Source organism: Marmota flaviventris, chromosome 8 (genome assembly GCF_047511675.1).
Source record: "Marmota flaviventris isolate mMarFla1 chromosome 8, mMarFla1.hap1, whole genome shotgun sequence".
Lineage (NCBI taxonomy): Eukaryota > Metazoa > Chordata > Mammalia > Rodentia > Sciuridae > Marmota > Marmota flaviventris.
In genome coordinates this window covers 51,184,409-51,209,523 of record NC_092505.1, presented here as the reverse complement: position 1 = coordinate 51,209,523, position 25,115 = coordinate 51,184,409, and the positions used below count along the sequence as shown (strand labels likewise).

The following is a 25,115-nucleotide window of genomic DNA, read 5'->3' as shown; positions in this document are numbered from 1 at the left end:
GTTACTATTGCTCTGTGGTATAGTTTAGTTTAAAGTTTGGTATAGTAATGCTACCAGCTTCACTCTTGTTGCTAAGGATTGCTTTGGCTATTCTGGGTCTCATTTTTCCTTTTCTGTTTTTGAGACTCAGCCAGTGGTGTTTGCTCTGACCAGAAGCATGAGTGACTGAAGTTATTTATTCACTTGGTTCTCTTGGAGAGTGGCAAATTTTTTAGAGCAAATGCAAAGTAAAATGTTTTGTTTTTAAGGCAGAAGCTTTATCTTAAGTAGCTGGCTCTGGGAAATAAAATGTCACCTTGCTGTTTGACTTGTTGGTTTCTGAAATTGTTGGCTTCTGAGCCCTCTTCTGTGACATGTGTACATCTGGACTTAATTTGTAGGACTCTCGAGGATTTGTTGTAGCTTGAGAATAGGCATCTCACTGGCCCATGACAGTGCTCAGTTTAGAGACACAGCCTGGGCCTGCAGAGGGGAGAGGGTTGTGAGAATCTAGAGAAGATGCTTAGGGAAGTGGGCATGAGGGGATCTCTGGAGAGCTTTCTTGACTTGCTTCTGCAAAGGATCTGACACTAAGTCCATGTTCTCACAAACCATCTTCATTTTCCCTGTGCCCCTGGAGCTCCTTTCTGTTTTTGGCCTGATTTTGGCATGGCAGGGGAATTCTGTCCACTGTCCACGTGTGGTGGTGTAGGGCATAACTTCTTCATATTGCTATCTTGTCTTTTGTTTATTTATTTAGATCTTTTTCTTTTTTTGTTATTGGGGATTGAACTCAGGGATACTCTAGCACTGAGTTACATCCCCAGCCCTTTTAATGCTTTATTTTGAGACAAGATCTCATGAAGTTGCTAGACTGGCCTCAAACTTGGTGTCCTGCTACCTCAGCCTCTGGAGTTGTTGGGATCACAGGCCAGTCTTATGCTTATTGTTCATGTGACCGTAGCCTCAGTTGTTGTCATATTTCTTTTATAAGCTGTTCTGTGAGTTTCTGATTATTTTGTACTACAGATAATGCCACAGATGATGTCTTTGTGTGTATGACTTTCTTTTTTTTTTGAATTATTCTTGGGATCCCTTCCTTGATTTTTCTCAAGGAATGCTTCATAACCCTGTATGATCCTGAACCCACAAGTTAGAACCTGTGAGAATCAGGACCTGGCAGGGTGCTTAATGCTCACTCCCTCAGGTTATCATTATGGAGTTTTTCTAGCCAACTTAAATCGTATGATCCTACTTTCCCTCCTCTTATGTAGTATTTTATTTTTTTATGAATTAAAATTTTACATTATAAAACAAATCAAAGCAGAAAATTTCACAAAAAATGTAAGACATCACTGTTTCTCTTATATAGGTTAAAGAAGTGCTACCATCTTGCTGTTTTTTTGTTTTAGGTTCTTTTTTTAAAGAAGTGCATGTTGTTGGGAGTGTTAATTGGATGGACAGGGAAACCTCATGGAGAAGGTGCTTTGAGCACATTGGGCAAGAAGATGGCAGGAAGCTAGGTACGGGGTACAGGTGGGGAGGGCCTGGGGAGTACAGCGGGCAGGGAGCGCAGATGGCAGGCTTCTGGTGTTGGCTGAGTGAAAGTTGCAGGATCACTCTGGCCATGTGTGGAGTACAGCATTGAGGAAGTCATTGTCCTAGCTGAACTCCTGGCCTGGGGAGGGAGGTGGAAGCTCGTGGAGGTGGTAAACAGCACAGGGATTCTGGATCTGTCCAGGAAAAGGCTTACAATTAGGTTGGGGGAATGATGAATTTGTCTACACTGGAGTTTAATGTTAAAGGCAGCGAGAGAGATTTACCTCTTTGGAGGGAGCTTGCGGTATCATGCTCAGTGATAGCCCCACCCATGGTGAGGAAGTAAGAGAGGCCTATTCTCCCACCAGACACCTGTGTGCTCTGACATCATCAAGGCCTAGCGCTCAGTCTGGGTCTCAGGCACCCACTTAGTTGCCTTGGACAAGTGACTTCACCTCTTCAGCCCTGGCTGCCTCCTTCATGAAGGACACAGTTGTTAGAATCAGATGAGCTCATGTTTGTCTTCCTTGCTGCCTGACACATATTTTGTTTCATTTCCTTATGGTCCCATGAAGAGCAGGTGCCAGTGTGTTGTGTGCCCATCTCATGCTGTGTACCTGTTGTCTGCCAGAGCTGAGCCTGTCCTGGAGTAGCTTAGAGAAGTAGCGTGTCCTGGGCACACCCTGGCAGGTGTGACCTCTTGGGTTTAGTGGAGGGGGTTTAGTGGGGGACTTCAGAGTCAGCTGGCTCAGGACTGACATCAGTCGTCGAGACCTAGGAAACATGGGGAAGAAGGGGACTCAGTCACTGGAACCTCCCAGCTGCTAGTACTGTGCTCGACATTTTAACCACATTGTCTTGTCCACAGAAGGAAGTGCTGGACACAAGCAGCGACTCCAAAGTCAGGTCATTTAAGTATTTCCTTCGTGGTTTTTTGCCAATATCCTAGAACTGCCTGCAGTATTATTATGTACTTAATATATATTTTGACTTACTTTTTTCTCCTTAGTCTCTTCTTAGGTAATATCTGTGAAATCAAAGTACTAAAATGTTTTTGTTTTGCTTATTTTTCTAGTATTTTACATATTTATCAAAATAAATTTGTGAGTATTAACAGGTTGTCCTGTGTGCCTCTTAGGTTTCCCATTGTGCTCCCTCTACAGGTAGGTGTATGTCTTGGGGAGCACTGGACAGGGACATTCATGATCCTAGGAGAGCAGGTAGCGTCTGCCCTAGGTCTGAGGCCTCAGCTTAGCAGAGTGAGCTCAGGGATTCCTTATGGGGATCCCCATCCCTGAGAGCCAGGAGAACAGTGAGGGGGCCAGTCAGGACTGAGACTCTGCACAGGGATGGCATATGGGAGGGTGGGCAGGACCCCCACCAAGGCCACCTGCCTGCCTGCCTGTCTGAAGCAGGAATCGCTCAGGTGCTTCCTTTTGAGTGTCACTTGTAAAACTGCAGTGTTCTTTGGAGGTCATAGGTCATGCATTGAATGATTCTCACACAAAGAAGAACAAATCAAGGAGTCTGATGAGGAAGATCCTACAGCTGGACAATCTGGTAACAGATCCTACAGCTGGACAATCTGGTAACAGCTGTGTTAGTTAACTTTTTGTTGCTGGAACAAAATCCCTGAGAAAAACAACTTAAAAGAAGAAAGGTTTATTTTGGCTCAGTTTCAGAGGTTTTGGTCCTTGGTCAGTTGGCTTCATTGCTTTGGGCCTGAGGTGAGGCAGAATATTATGGCTGAAAGGCACAGTAAAAGGAAAGATGCTAAGTAGACCTCAGGCTTTCCTGGGAACCTGGCGTCTTTCTGTGCTCAGTGCCAACTCCTGCCATCTGCCTTCTTGGCTCTGAGAGCGTGTCCATGACCTGGCTCCCAGTGGGGCTCACCAGGTGATAAACGAACCTTTCTCACTGTGAACTAAGGGCTTGGCATTGCCTTAGATGCCCAGTGAATGGTTTGAGGAGCTGTGGCCTTGCTCCTCAGAGCTCTCTGTGCCCGTGAGCATTGAGCCAGGCTGGCTGAGGTGCCCACTACTGGCTGTGCTGTGGCTGATCACTTGGGCTTCCTGTGTTGGATTTGTCTAGAGTGTGCTGTGCATGGTGGGATATAAAGCAGTCTCTTTTTTCCCCTCCTCCCTCTTGAAAATTGCCTTTCCAGAATTCTTTCTGAAGTTACACAGCTTTCTCATTATATACTTTAATTTGAATAACAAAGTACAGTTTGAGGACACTTCAGCCTGGGGGGGGGGGCGGGAAACTTTAGTCATTACTGAATCTGCATAGTTCTAGAAGTCCCTTGACAGTATTAAAAAGAAAAGAGGCAGAGAAATTTAACATGAATTTAGTTAATTATTTCTGGTGGGAGGCAGACCTCATAATCATAAGTGTGAAGTATTGTTATAAACAAACATTTCAAAGATCACTAATAAAAGGGGGATTACTAAGTGACTACAAATATATGATTATAGGCTGATGGAAAAGCCAGCTGCCTTGCTGCTGTGAACGTGGCAGTGTGGTGGGTTGGGGTAGCACTTCCAGTACCAACATCCTACAGGGTTCACTGGGGGCTGCGTCCCATCCTCTGGACACCTAGTGAGGGTGACATGCTCTGGGTGGTCAGCCTCACTCAGGTGGATGAGTGTGCTTTTGTTGATACAAGGGAAGGATTTCAGAAAGAAATTATTTCATAGGCTGGGTGGGAAACTAATGTTTTTAAATAGGATTTTAAATTTAAGTATGTGTGTATAAATAAATTAATAAAGGTTATGAATGATGATTTGACTACGTCCCTAAAAATTATAAATTTCATTTGACATACGCCATTGCTGTGCATTGTCTCATTGGCTGACTGCCTTTAGTACAAGAGCCACTTTTTATTCCTGATTTCCTGGGTTGTGTGGTAATTCTTTCTATCGCTCCTTAGAGGACTTGAAAGAAGAGGAAGGGAGAGGAGTGGGCTCCGGGCTCCCTCGCTTTCTTTTCCTCTCTTTACTTGTTGCTGCCCCTGGTGAGGCGCCAGGCCCTGGGCTGGGGGCTCCAGAGTATGCCAGATCCTGATGCCGTCCTCAGGCAGGTCACAGTTGGCAGACCTGTTTGTCTCGGGGAGGACTGGGCATTTTGATTCACACTTGCAGTGTCTGTGATTTGCTTCTTGCTGCATAAGTATATTCCCTGGAACATATTAATTTATCTTTAAGTAGATTTATTACATGAAATATTCATTGGAGTAGGCTTCACAGTACAGCTCTTAGAACAAATGTACTGAGTACAGTTTGTCCTCATAAATCTATTAATGCTGATAGATGCAGTTGTTGCCTGGGAAGCTTTGGGGTGATGTGGGGCTGGTGGGGAGGATGCTGGCTGCCAATTCCTCTCTACCTCCCCAAGCTTGGCTGCAGCTGCAGCAGGCCCTGCTCTGTGCACAGTGCACAGCCTTTCTCTTCCTGTTGAATGGATGTAGAGGCTCCTCTTCTGTGAGAGCCCTTTGGTCAGCTTCCAGCTTCTTGTGTCACTCCAGCTCCCAGTGGTGGAGGAGACGGGATAAGCCTCAGAGGAAAAGCTGGCTCAGAGCTGTGACTGGTCTGTGAGGAGTGGGGACTCAGGGGACCAGAGGACAGGCACAGGATGCTAAGGCTTAGGAATAAAAGCAGTGTCACAACCCCTGAGCTGGATGCTTGTTCCAGATAACCCTACGGGCCAGCATAGGAGGTAGTTGTTGTCACTCCCATATTACCGGTGAAGAAGCCGAGGCAGAGAAGCCTAGTCACTTGCCCTAAGTGCAGTTCTGTAGCAAACTTATGTTGATAGCCTTGCATTTATGTGGCCAGGGTCTGGACACAGGGCATGCGACAGTCGTAGCCTCTGACCTCAAGGAGTGTCCCCTCCTGCAGATATGGAGACAAAGACCTGGGGAGCAAGTGCCACAAGAGCGGTGGAGCCCTGTGTGAAATGGGGTGCAGGAAGGCCCTGGTGGATTGTGGGAGGCTATGGGAAGCTGGAGAGGAAGCTTGGAAGACTGGATAGGAGTTTACCAGGCAGATGGGGGCTGGAAGAAGGAGTTCCAGACATGGGAAGAGCAAGGACAGGTATAGGAGGACATAGGATATAAAGGGGTGGCCAGCAGGTGGATACTCCTTGCCTGGTTCAGTTCTGTTCAATCCCAAATGGCGGTGTTGGGAAGTAGGCAAGACCACTATTATAGAAGCTCCTAGTCGTTGCTGGGAAGTTTGGGCTGCAGCTGAGGGCACCAGGGTGCATGGGAGGCTTTGAGAGCAAGAGAGAGAGAGATGAATTTTGTCTATTTGGAGAACATTTGCAGAGGTACAGCAAAGGCTGCTTGGAGGGGGTGAAGTAAGCCTGTCAGAGAGGTCACAGACAGGGTATGTCATTTAGGATTTATATTGGGAAATAGCAGGAACTGGTCTCCACTCCCCATCTCAGGCGCGAGGCCATGGACATGAAAAGGTCAAAGTGAAACAAAGAAACAAAAACCCAACAGCAGCAATGACAGCAGCAACAAAAAGCCCAGAAAAGGGATAAAGGGACTCATCTGCCAACTCAACCAGTATCTTAGAAATGTCTGGAAACTTCCAAAGGACTTTTATAAAACAATACAAGGTTAAACAAAACAAGTTTTATATAAAACAAGTTTTAGTGAATAATGAGGACCAAGGTGGTATAAATGTTTTTCCAAGTTTGATAGTATTTTAGAAATTTAAGGAGACCTAAGGACAAAAGCAACCATGTGAACTAAGAGAAATATTGTTAAGGAGAGATATAAGAGAAACAGAAATGAGAGAGATATTTCTGAGAAGACCAAAAATAGAACCCCAATTAGGGAAAAGCAGGTGGAGCAACTTAGCATCATCTCAGGTCTGTGAAGACGATCTAAGGCTCGGGAAGTGCAGGGAGTGAAGGAGGCTCGAAACCAGGGCAGTGGGTGATGGAATGGAGCCCACCAGTCTGAGAACTTCTCAGGCACTGCCCACTGCTGACCTCTCTGCTGCTGGTCGGGCCGCTGTCAGCATGAATAGGCCAGTCATGTGATCACGTGGCTTCCCCTTTTGCTGCTGGCACCTGTTCAGGTGGATTCTTGGGCTGGGAGTTGGTGTAGTGGTGACGTAGGCGGCACCTAGTAGGCTTGTCCTGTCCTGTCAGATACCAGGGAAGAGGGCAGGAGGAGGGGGCCACCAGCAGATATCCTAGAAGGGCAGAGGAAGGAGGGGAAACATCCAGGCTTCTGCCTTGAGTGCTTGTTGGGTGTAGAGGAATGACTCAGATGCTCTGGGGCACCAGGAGCAATGGGAAAAACCTGCAAGACAGATGTGAGCAGAGCACATGGTATTGTGATATCGTACAAGGCTACGGCTGGTGTGGGATGGACTTTAACTTTCTGGAATAGTGTCAGGCAGGAAAACCAACTGAGGGTCCTATCAGTACTCCTGTCTACCATCATCCTAGGACACGGCGTCTCCCTCCCTTGCTGGTCACTGATCAGGAGAGGATGTGTTCATAGAGGAAGGAACCTGGGGCTGATCTGGACACCAGAGTCAAGTCCTGACTCTGCATTTGTTAGCTATGTGACTGTGGCAGTGGAACCTCTCTGGGCATCTGCTTCCTCATTTGTAATTTGGAAGGTACAACACTGATGCCTGTCTCTCGGAAGCCTTGGGCTATCATGGGGATCAGAGAGCATGTGGGAGAGCAATTTGCAGAGCTGTGGCTGGTGGCACCTCCAAACCTCCAAGTGCTTTGAGGGTTAGTGGCAACTTGTTATTTCTTACACTTCTCATAGGCCCTCAGAGTTTCTGAACACTCAAGAAATGCAGGTTGAGTTGGCAGATAAGTCTGCCTCAGTGCTCAGCATTTTCCTGGTTCCTTTTTCCGGTTGCCAGTATTCTCAGTGTTTGCAGTTTTGGACAAGGGAAGTAGAACTGGAGCATCTCATGGGCCTGTGGCACATGTACAGTGGCCACTAGGAGGTGGTAGTGACCAAGCAGTGTTAGCCATCCAGCCATGCTGAGGCTGAGAGCTCCAGGATCAGGGGCTTTATCGCTTCCTGTCCTTGGGCACAGAACTGGCCTTTGGTGTGACTCAGCTTGAGGTTCAAAAGCAGAGGCAACTGGGAACTGTTTCCATTCCCTGTCTGCCCTCCCCCATGGTATCCCCGTCCCCTTAGTAGGACAGAGTCTGTGTAGCCTCAACTCTTGACTCCTCATTGTTCCCCATTTCCTTAGCTCTTACTTGCCCCCACCCCAATCCCCATCATCATCTTCTCATGGACCCTGGAGAGGACTTGTCTATTTCTGATTCCTGGGCTCAGACGTGTGTTGGGTGCTTGGAGCCCAGGGTGAGAGCGGATTGGCTGATTGCTGAAGTTTTCTCGCCCCCACTACAGGTCATCTTCCACGATGTTGCTGCGCTGACGGACAAGCTCTTCCCTGTGGTGGAGGCCATGCAGAAACACTTCAGTGCTGGCTCAGGGACCTACTACAGTGATGCCATCTTCTTCCTCTCAGTTGCCATGCATCAGATCATGCCCAAAGGTAACGTGGACTGAGGAGCAACAGCCCTGCGTTGTCTGATTCTGTATGCATTTCCCTGGTTCCTGCGTGGCTGGTGCCCTGTCTCAGGTGAAGAGCTCTACTGAGATGTGTGAGAGAGGGCGAGGAGTCAGCCAAGCCCTGTGGGCAGTAGGGCTTTTTGCACTTAGAATTAAAGGTGGTCCCTGGTTTTTGTGGCTCCTGGGGTCAGGTCATGAAGACATAGTTTGATTTGTGCAGTGTAGTGTCCCTAGGCACAGGGGACCTGGACTGTGGCCCTGAGTTTGCCCCTTGCACTCAGCTCCCCACTTCCCCAGGGCTTAGTTTGCATATCTGTAAGATGCCAGGTAGCACCAGGTTGTCCATCATCTAAATTTGTGATCCTTTCTGATTTTGAAAAGATAAAACCTGGATATGTGAGGTACAAATTGTGGATCTAGTAGAACTTTTTTTTTGAAACTCTTATGCACATTAGAGGAGTTTCTGGGCTTCTGCCTCTCTAGGGAAGAAATAATGTGTAGCCTGTAATAGGTGCAGCTTGTGAGGAATTCCTAGCAGGTTGATCATCCTTTGCCAGAAACTTTGGAGGGGCCTTATTTGTGGGGTGTCCCTGGCTTCTGGATTCTCTTTCTAGTGATCCTTGATTGGTTCTGAAGCCCTGGATATCATCTAGTTTCTGGTCATACAACCATGTTGTATGCCTTTTAGCGGTGAGAAGGGGTATTTTGGGGTAGCGGTTGGGGTAGCGGTTTTCCTAATTGTGGTTGATTAGCTTTTCCAACAATTTCCCAACCAATAGGACTTTATAGCCAAGTGGACAGCCAGGCCACTTGGTAGAGGTCTGCTGCTCTGGCTTAGCAGACCAGAAGTAAAGGAGAAGCCAAGAGCCACCTGCAGACTAGAAGGGCCTGGTCAACCAGGGACTTAGGAGGTGAGAGTTGAACCCCACCTCCTGTTGGCGGTATCATATTGCAGGGAAAAGCAAGCCCATCTGTTTTGACTGAAACTCTACAGGTGAGTTCTGGTATCAGGGAGGTGTTTGAATGGTCTCTTAGATATAAGACAAGGACTTAGGGGCACCAAGCAGGGGTGAAGAAGAAAGGAGGACAGGGTGAACTAGCATTTGTGATCCTTTACAGAAAATGAGGTGAAGCCACCAAATCCTACCCCATTCCTATGAGGTGACAGGTAGGGCTGCCTAAGGATTTGCTTCCCTTGCCTCGGGTTATAGACCCACTTAAGTAGCAGAGCTGGGATTTGAACCCAGGTCTCCCTGGCTTAGAGTCCTGCAAATAGCAGCTACTTCTATCTCATTAGGTGGCCCGTATGAGACTACTGTATCGGCCCGGTGCAGGTGCCATGGGCCGCTCAGACTTGAGGAAGCTGGTCTCATCTCTGACCAGTCATGTGTGTGCCTTTGGCTGAGCTGCTTTGTCTCTCAGGACCTCAGCTTCCTCACCTGTAGACGGAGGCCTGCACCAGTGAGCTATTGCAGCCTGCATTCTGATCCAGGGCTCATAAAAATCTCCCTAGGGTTTGTGTTGTTCTGGGGAGCCAGGGGAAGAAGAGTTTCATCATCACCCGCTCAACTCTGGAACCCCATCTTACTCCTCAGTGTCTTTCTTGACTTGCTTTGTGTATCAGGGTTTGGCATAGGATTCTGTTTAGTCAAAGAGTTCCATGGGCTAATCAATTTGAAATGGCTCAGCTAGAAGGGTGGTAAGGATCTAGTCTGACCAGTCCTGTCATTCTGCATGTGTGATTGGCCTTGATGCCAGAGGACAACAAGAGGTACAAGAAGAAGCCTGCTGCCCAACTTATGGTACCTCCTTCCCTCCCTCTGTCCACTGCCAGGTCCCTGCCTGCTGGGAGCTGAGCTCTAAGCCAGGTTGTGCTTTGATGTGCCCAGCAGGAGGTGAATGGCAGCTCTCTCCAGTTATGGCGAGAATCAGGTGCTAAATAAAGAAGGGCTAGATGACAAGCTAGAGAGTTGCCTGGCCACCCTGGCTTTATGATGAGAAGTGTTAGCCAGGAAGGCTACTCTGGCCCTCTCCCACTTTGTTAGCTGAGTAGCTTGGGCTTGCTTGCGGGCCATGTCTTCAGAGAACAGGCTCTGGTGGGAGCTCTGCCATGGGTCAATAGGTGGTTCATCATGGGGCCCATCACGTGTGGGCTGTGGCCCTCCTGGGGCTGGCATGGGAAGGTGCAGCTAGTTGTTTCAGCCCAAGCACCCAATCTTTTTGGATTTTTTAGCTGAATGATAATGTGCTTCCAGAGATTCATTTTTGCTTATGCCCAAGATCTACTTCTTAAGAAAGGAGACTTTGAGAGTCACTAAAACTTGATAGTCATAAAACAAATGGGCGCACTGGAGCTTCCTGTGGCGTCTGGGGCGTGTTCTACTAGGAAGTCTGGCTGCCACTCAACACTCCGTGGAGTTGCCAAGTTCTTACTGGGTAGGTCATTTGGAATTCCTGCAATTTTCGGAAGGACACCGTGTTTTCACATCATTAGTGCTGTCTTGAGATGGTGGAGGTTCTTTATTATATTCTTTTTTATATTTCTTTTTTAATCTTAGAAATTATTGTTCTGTGCTTCGGTTAATGGTTTTGTTCTAGAGTAATTGCTGCATTCATGCTATTTTGGTTGTTTCATTTCTTTTTTCCTTGTTTTTTTTTTTGTACTGTGAATGTAACCCAGCAACACTTTACCACTGAACTACATCACCAGACCTTTTTATTTTTTATTTTGAGACAGGGTCTCACTAAGTTACTAAGTGTCTTTCTAAGTTGCTGAAGCTGACCTCAAACTTGTGATCCTTCTGTCTCAGCTTCCTGAGTCACAGGTGTGCACCTCCAAGCCTGCTACTATTTTATTTGTTTTCTAGTATTCTTTTTTTCCTAAGAGTGAGGATGGGGTGGGTGGGACCTGAGCACCTGGGCCACATCCAGGAAAGTTGGATCTGCTAAGCTGCTGCTCCTCTGAGTTAGGAGTCTGGAGTTTTGTGTAGGGTTCCTGAAATGCAGGTTCTTTCTGTCTCAACTTCTCTTTTCTTCCCTTCCGTAGAATAAGGGTCACCCTTCTGTATCTAAACTACTTTAAAAATAGATTTACTGCTTTTATTTTATTTTTTTCCTGGTGCAGGGGACTTAAACCAGGACGACTGAACCCACCCCTAGCCCCGTTTACTTACTATTCTATTTTAAAAGTAGCAATCATTCATAAAATATCTGAGAACAACAATAAAACAAAAGAAAGCTAGCTGGGCGCTGTGGTACACAACTGTAATCCCAGCAACTCGGGAGGCTGAGGCAGGAGGATCGTGAGTTCAAAGCCAGCCTCAGCAAAAGCAAGGTGCTAAGCAACTCAGTGAGACCCTGTCTCTAAATAAAATACAAAGTAAGGCTGAGGATATGGCTCAGTAGTTGAGTGCCCCTGAGTTCAGTCCCCAGTATCAAACAAAAACCAAAACAAAACAACAATAGAAGAAAGCTGTTCTTTACTATCATATAAATACCATCAATATTAATTCCTTGATCCTCTTCTAGCATTTTCCCCACATGTGCCATTTTTAAAATTTAGGCAAAGTTGGAGTTATTCTTTATATTCAGATCATTCTGAGCTTTTTATATGTAGAGCTGTGAAATTGAACTTTCATTTCAACTAAAAGTGAAGGAAATGATACAAGTAAAACTATGTTATCATTTTTCTAGTTAATGTCACACATCTGTACAGTTATAATCTTCGAAAATTTTTGGAATCGTTCAATGAATGGATGAAATTTGATTCATCCATTTATCATGTCCCTGTTTTCAGCTAGCAGGATGCTTACTGTTTTCTTTCTAATACCTTAAATTAAACTGTGATAGTTGTCTACATGCATAAAGATCGTCTTGTTAGGACAAGGGTAGAATTATGAGGCCAGAGGTAATCTTTTCAAAGCCAGGGTATGTCAACTCCCCGCTCCCCTCTGTGTTGTCTGTACGGGTAGGTTCTATACAGTTTTCTAGGTCCATTAGGGTCTGACCTCTCCTGGAGTTCAGGTAGCTGCAGAAGTTTCAAGTCAGTTGGCATCTTGCTTGACAGGAGAGGAAAATGGGGAGTTGAGACTTAGGCCACTTTGATAAGTCCTGGGGTGAGCTGGGTCTCCCCCTGGGTTTCCAATCCCTCTGTCCATGCCCATTCTGATGTTCTGACCTAAGGCCCTGTCCCTACCCCTGTACCACTGTAGAACTTGGCCTCTGCACCTCTCTTCTTGCCCCCTTGCTGCAGCCCTGCACTTGGGGCCTGGCTGGGACAGGGTTGGGATCAGCAGTCTCATGTGTTGTGTGTGCCCTGACTGCTCCCTTTGGAACAGTGCAACCCAAAACCACATTGGCAGAGCGGTGCCCCAGGAGGAACAGAGGAGCCCTGCCAGGCGGGACATACTGGCTCGGATTTTGGTCAGTGCTTGTTTGTCTTTCCATTGCTTGTTTGAGGGGTTATGTGGCTGGCTGGCTGGTTCTGTCGTTCCCACAGCAGCCTGTCCATGTGTTCTCCACAGCCTGAAGCCACTCTCTGCTCTTCTCTCACACCCCCAGGGCTTTTATCTCCTTCTGTTGGTATTAGCTTTGTCACCAATGGAAGCATTTTATGTTGTGGAAAGGAAAACATTTTTGCCTAATTGGAGCTGGAGGGAGCAAAAAGCAACTCCTTCAGGACTGCCAGCTTTCCTTCCCATTGTCACACTGCTCTGAGGAGCCGTCGGCTCCAGCCTGGTGACATGGGGGAAATCTGCCCTGGCAAGCTGGGCCCAGAGGCGTGGTTGTGGTTGGGCCTCCTGGGCAGGGCAGGCAGGCGCCAGACAATCAGCAGTGCCTCAGACCAGCCAGAGTCCCCCAGGAGACTTTTCTGTGGTCCCACATGCACCCTGGAAGGTCGTCGTGTCCTGTGGTCAGCATGAGTTGGTAGACAGCCATGGCCAAGGGTCTGCTATTGGCAGGATGCAGTGCCAGCTGCTCTGGGAGTCTCAGGGAGTCTGTTGGCTCATGTTATAGGGCATGATCCAACAATTAGAACAGATGACATGAAGACTGACACAGTGTGGAGGTGGGGGTTCAGATGAGGAAAGGTCATAGGCATCTGTCAGGAATGAGGAAGGCTTCATGGAAGAGGTGGCACCTGAGTTGTGCCTTATAGGGTGATAAACAGGGTAGAGAGTGGTTCAGGCAGACAGAACAGGAAGCTGGGATGGCAGCTGGGAAAGGCTATGGTGGTGTGTTGGGAAATAGCGTAGTTCCCGTTATTAATGAGTTCATTAGCACACATGGGAAGTGGAGAGAAGACCAGGAGGAAGGTTGAGACAGCCTCTATGGGCATTTTTGACATGGATGAGGCTGATGGACCTCTGCTTTAGGAAAGCTGATGTGTTTGTGAGGCATAGATGTTGGGTCTAGTTGCAGTTTCCTGAGAATCTGTGGGTGGGCACTGTGGGCAGCCTGTGAGACTCAGGTAGACTCATGGTCTCAAGCAGCCAGAGAGTGCATCTGCTTCTGTGTACTGAGCCAGTACATACAGACGATGAGGTAAGGGGTACCCCCAGCTGTGTAGTCTCCCTCTCTCCATGAGAGCCCAGTCCTGTAGGGGGGTCTTTGTTCTGGCTCCACAGGAGCAGTTACTAACTTGCAAGTTTCAGATACTCTGTGGGTTCAGAGCACAAGGAAGTGAGGCAGTTATGAGAGTGGCTGGGGCAGGCAGTCTTCCACTCAGCTCCCATGGGGGCCACAGTTTCCGGTAAAACCAGTGCAAATATTCCTGCCATGGAACCACTTGCCCGTCAGTCCTTTGCACTTTTGTGTGAATTAGCCCCTGTGGTTGCTTTCTTTTGAACATTGAATTGAGATTGATTCCCAAGGGAATGAGAGATATAACTATGTTTGAGGTAGTGCGTGGTCTTTTGTACAAGGCCCTTAAAATTCTTTATTTTCCCCCCTTAAGTGAAATTCAGCAGATATAGTAAAAGCCATATTTAGTGTGGATTTCTTTGTTCTGTGCCAGCCATGGGAGGGGTTTAGTGTTTTCACTGTTCTTTCCTATCAGCCACGGAAGGCTTTCAGGGCTGGTTTATGGAACTTTATAACTTTGTGCAGTTGTGAACTCAGATCAGGACACTGTTGATGTTCACTTATCCAGCATGAGACAGACATGTTCTGATGGGATGTGTGTGCGTCCTGGAACCTGGACAAGAGTGGCCTTTTTTTCTACCACCACCCCTATCAGCCTCAACACTGGAGAAAGCCAACACAAAGCCTCCTAAACTCACTGATCCTGTATGGAAGTGCTGGTTCCCACAGTTAGCTCTGTGGCTGCTGCTTGCTTTCAGGTTGGGTGGCTTAAGGATAGACCAGGGGGTCCCTCTGCCCCCTACGGTTCTGGCTGTCTGATATAGAGAGAGGATAGCCTGCTTCCTTCCTGAGTCCATAGCAAGGCAAGGTAGTTGGCTTCTAGGACCCTGTCTATTAGTGGGTGCAGTACCTGGGTAGGAGGTCACATGCATGAGTGTGGTTTTCCTTCTTTCTGAAATTTTATTTTGACTCTTGAGGCAGAAATGAGCTAAACCAGGGCTGACCTCAGAGGGACAGGGGCAAGGAGCCCTGTTTCTTCTCTCTTTTCTCCCTTCATACTACCATGGGCTGGAGGAGAGTGAGGTCTTGCTAAGACTTTGGGCCTAAGTCACATTTCTTGCTTGTTTTCCCAGAGTTCTGCTTTGCACCCAACTGATGATAAATTGGTGCATGAATTTCTCATCTGCCATTGTTCCTGATGTGTCTAAGTGTCTTAGAAATCTCTTGGAGTCCCTGGGCCCTTCCTGACTCCTCTGAGCAAATAATCTAACTTCTCTAAGTGCAGGTTTTTCATGAAGTGGAGACGATGATGGCATGAACAGGGATGTGGGGAGACTGACTGGATGGTGTTTGACGAGTCCTGGTACCTGGCTCAGAGTTGCTCTGAAAGTGACAATTTTAGGGCATTTCTTCTTGGAAGGTCAGATGGGTATCAGCAAATCAAAATCTCCCAGAAGTCCTAAGGTTAAAAAAAGTCTAAGTTTGTGTAACTCAGCATTATGGTTTAGCTGTGAGGTGTCCCCCAAAAGCTCATGAGTGAGGCAGTGCAAGAAAGTTTAGAGGTAAAATGGTTGGGTTATGAGATTTTTAACCTAATCAGTGCATTAATCTCCTGATAGGAATTTAACTGGGTGGTAACTATAGGTAGGTAGGGTATGGCTGGAGGAGGTGGGTCATTGTGAGTGTGCGAGAGCTGTCTCTGCTTCTTTATCATCATGTCCTGAGCTACTTTCCTACTCCATACCCTTCTGCCATGATGTTCTGCCTCACCATGGGCCAGAGTAATGGAGTTGGCCATCTATGGACTGTGAGCCCCTCATAAACTTTTTCTACTTGTTGTTGTACCTGTTGAGTCTTTTGGACATAGCAATGAAAAAGCTTTCTTAAACACAAATGACCACACAGAATGCCTTTTTGAGGAATTCCCATTCCTGTTCTGAGCGGGGGTTGTTCCTCTGAACTCCCTGTAAACAAAACTGCTCTAAAATAAGGATAACAATTAAATTTGTGAATGTAGCTCTGTTGTAGTGTCAGAGAAAAGGCACTTCCTGTCTCTTCCCTTTCCCTGCAGCATAGCTGATAGCACCTGTAATTGAGTGTGGCATTTTACTCACCTGGTTGTGTCCACCTGGATTACTTTCTGAGGGGATTGGAAGTAGCTTTGGGTATTCCTGGAGTTTGCCTTGGGTCTAGGTATCAGAAGGCTTTTTCTGGTTGCTGAGTCATGGCAGGGATCCTGGGGACAGGCTTGTGTGTTTCTGGTGGCACACTACTGATGGAGCAACCTTGTGGCATTGACCAACCAGGGATTTCAGAGGAGCATGACCCAGAGGATGACCAAGGGATGGTGATATCAACTCTTGAGGGGACTGGGCCTGAACATGAGATTCCTTCTCTTCTGGAGGGCTATCCTGGGAAACAGGAAGCAGATCTCTTCTGAGTGCCTGAAAGCCACCAGGTTACAGCGCCCCAGAGCTTAGGTACCTCTACCTTTCTGTGAGCCTTGGGCAAGGCCCTGCTTCTCAGGTGGCAGGCAGATCCTCGCCTGTAGGTTGAGGGGTTAGGTAGAATCCAGGTGCAGGCTGGCTGCCACAGACCATGCTCTGTGTGGCCATTTTATTGTTCTCAGGGTGGTTTTTGGTTTTTGATCCCTGAGCTCTTGGTTTCTTATTTTGTTCTGCCTGCAATATCCCTTACAGGCATTTGTGTGTGACTCTGGGCCTGACACTCTCTCCATTCCTTAAAGGGGTTCTGGCTTCAGCTCCTGGGTGTTCTTTCATGTACTCTACTGGGCCACAACGGCCCTGCTCCCCTCTGCTCCCCTTGCTGGGACCCCATCCCCGCCACACACAGTGATACCCCTCGGCTCACTCCCTCACCTCCTTCAGACATGGCCCCTCAGGGAGGCCATCTCTCCATCCTGTTTCAGACGTACTTGGCTCCTGGCTTAGCGGAGGATGCCCCTGACTGACAGCGTTCAGCATGGCATGAGCTCGGGAGTTCTCATGTGGAAGAAAGCTGTGGAAGAAACAAATATTGAGGAACTTGCCTGAGTGAAAACATCTGAGTAAATACTGATCAAAGGTTGTAAACATGTGTCCAGTGATTTCAGTGAAAACTATTTTCTGGCAACTCTTTTAGAGCATATCTGAAGCGTTTGAGTCCTCTTCTTCTGAAGGACAGCTGAGCTCATTTGTCATAATGTGCTAAAAATAGTAATTTGTCATAGGCCATTTTCTACTGCTTTAATGCTAGAAGCTCTTTCTTTGCCAATGAAAATAGTTGTCATATTGGTTGAACAGTAACATCTTCAGTTTGACCCCCTACATTAGATTCTGACCTTTTAGGATTCTCTTAAAATTCTTAACTATTAGTCAAAGGTGTCAACTGGCTTTTATTATTGCCATGAGGTTAACCAGCTTGCATTCTAGGCCTCCTCTCACCACAGAAGGGTCTGGCTTCCTCTGCCATGCACTAGGGTAGGTGCACTGCATTGCCCTGTTGGAGAGAGAACCCAAGTGAGTGGATATCCACAGTGCAAGAGGCTGGAGGTCAGTGTAGCAGACTTGGGCTATGTCTGGATTTTGGGAGACCCATGAAGCCGATTTGCATGGAGAATGGACTAGATTGTCAGTTATGTCAGAGTTCAGAGGGGAAGCTTCGAGGGGGGTAAGGAGGAATTTGCCAGAGCTTGAGGTTGGGGGTTAAGAGTGGAAGCTGGGCAGTGCAGGCCTGGGCAAGGGGTTTGCTGGGCAGCCTGGGCCTCAGCTGGGCAGTGGCTGCTACCTCTTTGGATGATGTCAAGTCCCACACACCAGTGCACTTGCCAAGCACCTCTGGGGTTGATGATCCTGGTGTGTCTTCTCTTTGTCTCTACTTTAGTGCATTGTCCCGGAAAAATACTCAGTTTCCATACTCATCCCATGCAATTGCTGATGACTACGTCCAGTTGGTTAACCATCTTGGATTGAATCGCAGGCCTGTGTTTCTCTTCTTTTCCCCGACCAGTTCCTCTGGCTGTTAGATATCCTTTGAGATGTTGTAGTCCCAGATCTTCTTGACTAGCTTGTGTCCCCATTTAACTTTTTTTTTGTTTCTGTTTTTGTTTTGTTTTTTGGTACTGAGGATTGAACTCAGGGGTGCTTAATAACTGAGAAACATTCCCTCTAAATAAAATATATTTTGTTTAGAGACAGGGTCTCACTAAGTTGCTTAGGACCTCACTAAGTGGCTGAAGCTGGCTATGAATTCATGATCCTCCTGCCTCAGCTTCCTGAGCCATTGAGGTTATAGATGTACATCCCTGTACCTGGCTCAACTTATTTCTTGCTTCCCTCCCACACTCATCCTGGGCTCCATCTGAGGTGGCCATGTTGTATATTTTTCTTGTTTAGCCATGCTGGTGCTTTTTAGACCTGTGTGGCTTCCAAAGCCTGCAGGGGCAGCCTTTCACCCCTCAGTTGTGGCCCTGCCCTCAGCAGTTTTTCCAGAACGGGGCTGGCTCAGCCTGTGGTCTGTGAATCTGAAGACCCTGTTAAAGCCCTGTCTTTTCTTCTTACTGAAGGTGTGGCTTAAAGCAAGGCATTAAGCATCCTCTTGGGCCTTCTCCCACCTCCACTTTTACTTATGGAAAATTTCAAGTATACACAAAATTAGAGAGAAGAGTATAATGAATTCCCCTGTTCCCACCATCCAGCTTCAGTTGTTGTCAACTCAATTATCTTATTTCATCTCCATTCCCACACATTGCCTTCTCCCCAAACCAGGTATCATCTTCTTATTTTATTCCTTAGTGCCTCTGACAGGTAAGTACTCTTTTAAAATACAAACACAGTATCTTTATCACATGTAACATTGTATGGTAATATTTAGGTAGAGTTCACATTCTTCACTTGTCTCAGAAATGTTATTATTTGTTTTTTCAAATCGGTATTAAGACAAGGGCTGCATGTTTCATTTGATTAACTCTTGAGTCTTTCTCTTTCAAAATTAAACCTTCAATTTTGAAATAATTGTAGATTAACATGTAGTTTTAAGAAAGAATACAGATATTTTTTACTTACTTTCCCCTCGTGGTATCATCTTAATGAAATATAATAAACAGGACAAGTAGGACATGGCCATCGATACAGTCTTAAGTGCAGGACATTTCTATCCCCACAAGGATTTCTTATGTTACCCTTTTATAGCCATGCCCACTTCTCCAACCCTTGACAACCACTAATCTGCTTTCCATTTCTATAATTTGTTATTGCAAGAATATTATATAAATGGGATCAGCCTTTTTTTTTTTTCACTCACCATAATTCTCAGGAGAATCCTTAAAGTTACTGCATGTTTGAGGAATTCATTCTTTTTTAGTGCTGGGTGTTTTGTGATTGGATGTAGCACAGTTTGCAAAACCATTCATCCACAGAGGGACGTCTGGATTGTTTCCAGTTTTTGGTGATTATGAACAGAGGTGCTGTGACTTTTGTGTAAAGGTCTTTGTGTGAACACAGATTTTTGCTTCTCTGGGATAAATGCCTAAAAGTACAGTAGCTGGGTCTTATGATCCTCATCTTGCAAAATGCTATAGTAATAATGAATGCCACAATTTACAGAAGACTTCCCTAGATCCAGACATGAGCTAAGGCCCTTAATATGTGTATCATCTTTCCCCTGTAAGGCTGAAGGGAGAAGGTACAAGTCTTCAACTCACACACAGGATAGATTGGGCTTGGAGGGGTCAGGCTGTCTGCCCCAAGGGGCAGCACCTGTGGGAGAGTGGTACTGGAGCTTGGACAGCCTGACTTCAGGGCTGGACCCTTATCTGGAAAAAGGGATTTGGATGACCCAGAAACCCCAGAGGAGTTTAACTGAAAGTTGTTCTTATCACTTTCATTCTCATAAATAATTTTTAAGGACTATGAGCAATAAACAGCCCCAAATAATTAAGTGCAAAGAAAACAAAGTACAGAATGAGAACCAACAAAAGCAAGAGACAGCAGAAGGTGCCCCCCAAAGACTTCAGATGTTGGAATTATCAGACACAGATTTTTAAAAAATGTGCACTGGCCATGTTGGAAGAAACAAAAGACAAGCTTGAAAATAACTGCAGGAAACTATAAAAAAATGACCTAGCATATTTGAAAGAGAACTTTTAGAAATACGGAGTGCAGTCCTCAAAACAAAACAGTGTGGATAGTCAGTTAAGGAAAATCTTAAAAATGTGTATTTTTAAAGCTAATCTGCTTTCTTACCCCAATTCTACTCCTTTTCAAGGGGAGCATTGTAAACGGGTTTGTGTATGTATCTGCAAACACACATATGCCAGCATGCAACACAAGTTTTTAAATTGAATAAGATTGACTCCTCACATTGCCTGCAGCTTGCTTTGCTTCACCTAATAACATGATAGATGTTTTTGCTATCAGTGTGTGCAGCTCTATTGCATTGGTGAAATTTACTCATTTCTTGCCTTTTTATTACACAAAATTGGCTGAAAATTGTTGGCTCATAGTCCAGGAAGTACAAAAGGATAGACCAGAAAATCTCCCTCTAATCCTGACTGCTGCTACAAAGTCTTTAAAACTCTGGAAGGGTTTGCATGTCATTTTTTTCACTTAACAATACATCTTGCTGACAGTTCTGAATCGGTGTACATAGGGATGCCTCATTCTTTTAATAGGTATAAAATGTTTCATTGCACATAATTAATTTATCTAGTCTTTTTTTGAATAAGATGATTTTCAGAAATATTATATATGTATAGAATATATATAATTTTAAAATCAGCATATTACAGTGATGCAGTCACATCAATGTTTATAGCAGCTCAACACTCAATAGCTAAACTATGGAACCAATCTCAGTGCCCTTCAACAGATGTGAATGGATAAAGAAAATGTGGTATATAAATATGATAGAATATTATTCAGCCTTAAAGAAGAATAAAATTATGGCATTTGCCAGTAAATGGATGGAGCTGGAGAATATCATGCTAAGAGAAATGAGCCCAAAACCAAAGGCCAAGTATTTTCTCTGATAATTAAGTGCAAAGAAAACAAAGTGCAGAATGAGAACCAACAAAAACAAGAGACAGCCAGAAGGTACCCCTCAAAGACTTCAGATGTTGGGATTATCAGACACGGATTTTTAAAAAATGTGCACTGACCATGTTGGAAGAAACAAAAGACAAGCTTGAAAATAACTGCAGGAAGCTATAAAAAATAGTTGCTAATTCACAATAAGTAGGGTATAGGGAAGAATAGAGTAGATTAGGTAGAGGGGAGTGAAGGGAGAGGAGGGGGTCTGGGGGTATGAGGGATAGTAGAATGAATCAGACATTATTACCCTATGTACATACAGAGCTATACAATTGGTGGGATTCTACATCATTCACAGCCAAAAGAATGAGAAATTATCTTCCCATCTATGTATGATGTATCAAAGTGCATTCTACTGTCATGTATAACTAATTAGAACAAATAATAATAATAATAATTACTTTAGAAAAATAATATGGTGCTTATTTTCTTGTTCACAAGTAACATTTTATATATTTGATATAGTTACTTGTGAACAGGATAAAACCACCGTATTATTTTAGTTACTGTGAAAAAGATAATAACCACCATATTTTAAAATATTTATTTATATTATATATTTATAATGTTACTTGTGAACAAGAATACACCACACACACACACACACACACACACACTCACTTATTTTGTTTTTCAGTATGTTTGTCAGAAAAATTCCTAGAATGAAATTGCTGGGTGACGGGCATGTGCATTTTAAATTTGATGCTGGCAGGTTGCCCTACATGGGTTGTTGCCCTGTATGTGTGTTGTTTATACCTGTTTCTATTTCCCTATACCCTGGATGCTTTTTTTCCCCCAGTAAAGTTTTGCTGTGTTGCTCAGATTGATCTCAAGCTTGTGGGCTCAAATGATCCTCTTGCCTCACCCTTCTGAGTAGCTGGAACTACAAAAATTTCAATGAGCTCTCTATTTTATTAAGAAAATAAGCATTTTTGTCCCTGATACACATTGAAAACATTTTTTTTTTCAGTTGTCTTTCAGCTATCTTTTTTTCTATGAAGATTTTTTGAAACATTCTGTTGTTAGATGTGTCAATCTTTTGTGACTTTGAGTTTTGTGTCACACCTGTAAAAGCCTCCTTTGTTTCAGGATTATCAAAAAATATCATCTTTTTCTTACCATGGATACAGCATGGTAAAAAAAAAGATGTTGTTTTTTGATAACATGATGAAGTATATTGCAAACTGTAGAGTATTAGTTAAGAATAGCCCTGACCTGCTTTCACTGTGAATTCATCTCAAGTTGCTCCTCTTTCAGGATGACAAGTGGATGTGTCTGCATGGGGAAGGCTGGGAAAGGCTGGGAATTCTAGATCTGACAGTCTTAGGAAATCCTGTTAACTTGGGCTCGTGGATCCCAAGTGGACAGTGGTCTCAGAACTCTCAGGTTTTCACCTTTGGGGAAGTCTATACATATGGGAGTGAAAACTCAAGAAACAAGATAGATGGTGGGCAGTAGACCAGAATGCTCTAAAGTCCATGGTTATGTCTTTCTTTCCTCTGGTTATGCTTAGACAGCATTTGCTTTTGATATTCTCTTTTTTCTTTTGATTGGTACATTTGCACATTTTTAGATTTGCTAGCATATTCTGTTAGGTTACTGGCAATTTTTGTTGGGCAGGGTCCTACTTAAGGATGGCTCTTTAAGATGACTTTGCAATCTATGCCCTATTTTTTTTTTTTTTTTTTTTTTTAATGGTACTAGGGATTGAACTCAGGGCCTCAGGCCTGCCAGGCAAGAAATCTACTACTGAGCTATGTCCCTAGTCTTTCTGCCCTTTTCTGTTGTCTGTTAACTTTAGGATTAGTTCTCAATGTTTTAATTTTATTGTTTGCTTGTTTGTTTGTTACTGGAGATTGGACCCAGGGGCACTCGTCCACTGAGCCACATCCCTAGATTTATTTAGAGACAGGGTCTCACTGAATTGCTTAGCACCTCACTTTTGCTGAGGCTGGCTTTGATCTCATGGTCCTCTTGACTCAACCTCCTGAGCAGCTGGGATTACAGGCATGTGCTGCCACTGCACATGTTTATAGCTTCTGTTTCTATGTTGCTTTTGGAGAGTGTCTCTTTAGTGTGTTGGTGTGTGTGTGTGTGTGTGTGTGTGTGTTTATAGCTTCTGTTTCTATGTTGCTTTTGGAGAGTGTCTCTTTAGTGTGTTTGTGTGTTTGTGTGTGTGTGTGTGTGTGTGTGTTTATAGCTTCTGTTTCTGTGTTGCTTTTGGAGAGTGTCTCTTTAGTGTGTTGGGGTGTGTGTGTGTGTGTGTGTGTGTGTGTTGTGGGGTGGGAACTGGGAATGAACCCCAGGGCATTCTATCACTGAACTTCAGCCCTTGCTAATTTGCTCAGGCTGGACTTGATCCAATGATCCTCCTGCCTCAGCCTCTTGAGTTGCTGGGATTACAGGTATGCACCACTGTGTCAAATGTCCCTCTAGTTCTTTGCTCTAACAAATGGAGCAAAGTAAGTCTGAAGTTGGCTTGGTCAGTCTCTTTATGCTCTGTGCTCTTGGTTGCTAGTTGATTCTCAGTTAAGTATTTTAATGGAGACAGAAGCAGAGAAGTAGCTATGTCTCACTTGGAATTAATTAGAATGCCAAAGCTTTGGGTCCATCAGGCCTCAGGTTATGGTGCCTTTCTGCCTTGGCTGGTCAAGTCCTAAAATATGTGTGTCAGTGCAGCTAGAGGGTCTAGAGGGGCCAGCTAGGACAGAAAATCTACTAATGTAGCTCTAAGGATAAAAAGCCACTGGTGTGAACACAAGCCTTGTCAAAGAGAAGCCTGACACGCCACTGCAGTTTCTCAGTGCAGGGGGACAGGAGGGGAATGAATCATCCACAAGGAATAACATCAAGACAGGACTTGGGGTAGAGTGAATATGGAATTTGGGTAGAAGGTCTGGGCAGTTGGTGCTTTGTTTTGTTTCCTTAAGGATGTGGTAGAATGACTTAAAGGGAGGGGCCTGAGAGAGACTCTCAGAGACTAGCTGCTGTTATAGATGCCCCAAAGCAGAGGATTTGCGAGTGTGGGCTGGGGGCTCCCAGGATACATGGAATCTCTCTCTCTGCTGGGCTGAGGCCCTTCCTAACATGTACTCTTGGGCAGTCCTAACCATGTCTAGTCATTGATTTTTGAAAGCCAGTGAGTTTGACTCCTCTTTCCCAGAGGAACCCAGAGCTGATGCTTTGTATAAGATGCTGGAAATTATGCTTATGATCATCAAGCCCAGTGAATCTGAAAAAGGAGAGGATCAGAATGAGCCAGGACGGCTTTTCAAATGCTTTGCTTGGGTTCTAGCACTCAGAGACTCTTAAAATAAATTATGGGCACTGAAAGAGATTTTTGACAAAGCAGGTCTGGAGTTGGTCTTGGGTAGGGTTTCAGAAAAGGTGTTCTGGATAAGTCTGGATGTCTTCTGCTGTACATCTCCATGGGAGAATCTTATTTTCTTCTCTCCTAAATTTTACTACCCAGGGAGATTCAGGCCCTGGAAGGTCCTGAGAGGTGGAACAAGAGGGCATGGTGGAGCTTGGAGCTCAGGCGTCCCTTGTGGCCCTCAGTTCTTTCTGTTGCCTGTGTCATATTTAAATTGATGAGGCTGAAGAAGCCACAGTGAACAAAGCTGACTGACTCTCTTTTCCCAGCCCAGTGTAGATAGGAGTAGTTTCCAGGTTTGCTGTATGGCATGGGGTAGCCCCAAGTTCCTGTTTTAGGTGTTCAGGAGTCGCTGTGGGTCACCAAAGGTCTTGCTTGGAAGGAAGCAAATTGGTAACAATGAAAGGCAAGTTCTGTATCCTATAGCAGATCTTTTGGTAAGTACTGGGGAAAGCAATTTCCAACCTTGATTTCAAGGGAGTAATGGAATTTTATCACCATTCTTTCCACTAGTGCTATACTATAAGGGAACCATGCTGTGTGCTCTGATGAATTCTCTCATGTGATTGCCCTTGTGGGAGAGTCCTTTATCCTATTTTACAAACAAGGAAGCATATCAAGAAGCATGGCTGGGTGGAGCTGGAGTTTGGGTCCAGTATGAATGAGGCCAGCACTTCGTGACCTTCCAGGCTTCTAGAGCTTTGGATTTGTAAGGAGTCTGTGGAGCAGTATTTCCTACACTGCATGTTCCAGAGGCCCTTATAAGAAATGTGAAAAGCAGATGGAAAAATATGTGGGAACACAGAGCAGTGACTCCCTTCTTGTAGATTCGTAGCATACACAGTCATACTGGAGATTTTGAGAATGCAGTTAGGAAATTGTTTAACATTGATTAACCTGCATTTCCCAAATGAACTGGACCCCAGAACATTTCTTTTCCATGTTATCCTAAATGACATATGGGCCTCAAACACTGTTTGGGAAG

General features: G+C 45.2%; 1 protein-coding gene across 1 annotated transcript in view; it reads left to right on the top strand.

Moving 5' to 3' along the window:
* Xxylt1 (xyloside xylosyltransferase 1) overlaps positions 1-25,115 on the top strand; it is a 161,235-nt gene that overhangs the window by 18,235 nt on the left and 117,885 nt on the right. Inside the window, exon 2 of the mRNA XM_027936154.2 lies at positions 7,922-8,069. Coding sequence (XP_027791955.2) covers positions 7,922-8,069 — 148 coding nt within the window. The remainder of the gene's footprint in view (positions 1-7,921; positions 8,070-25,115) is intronic.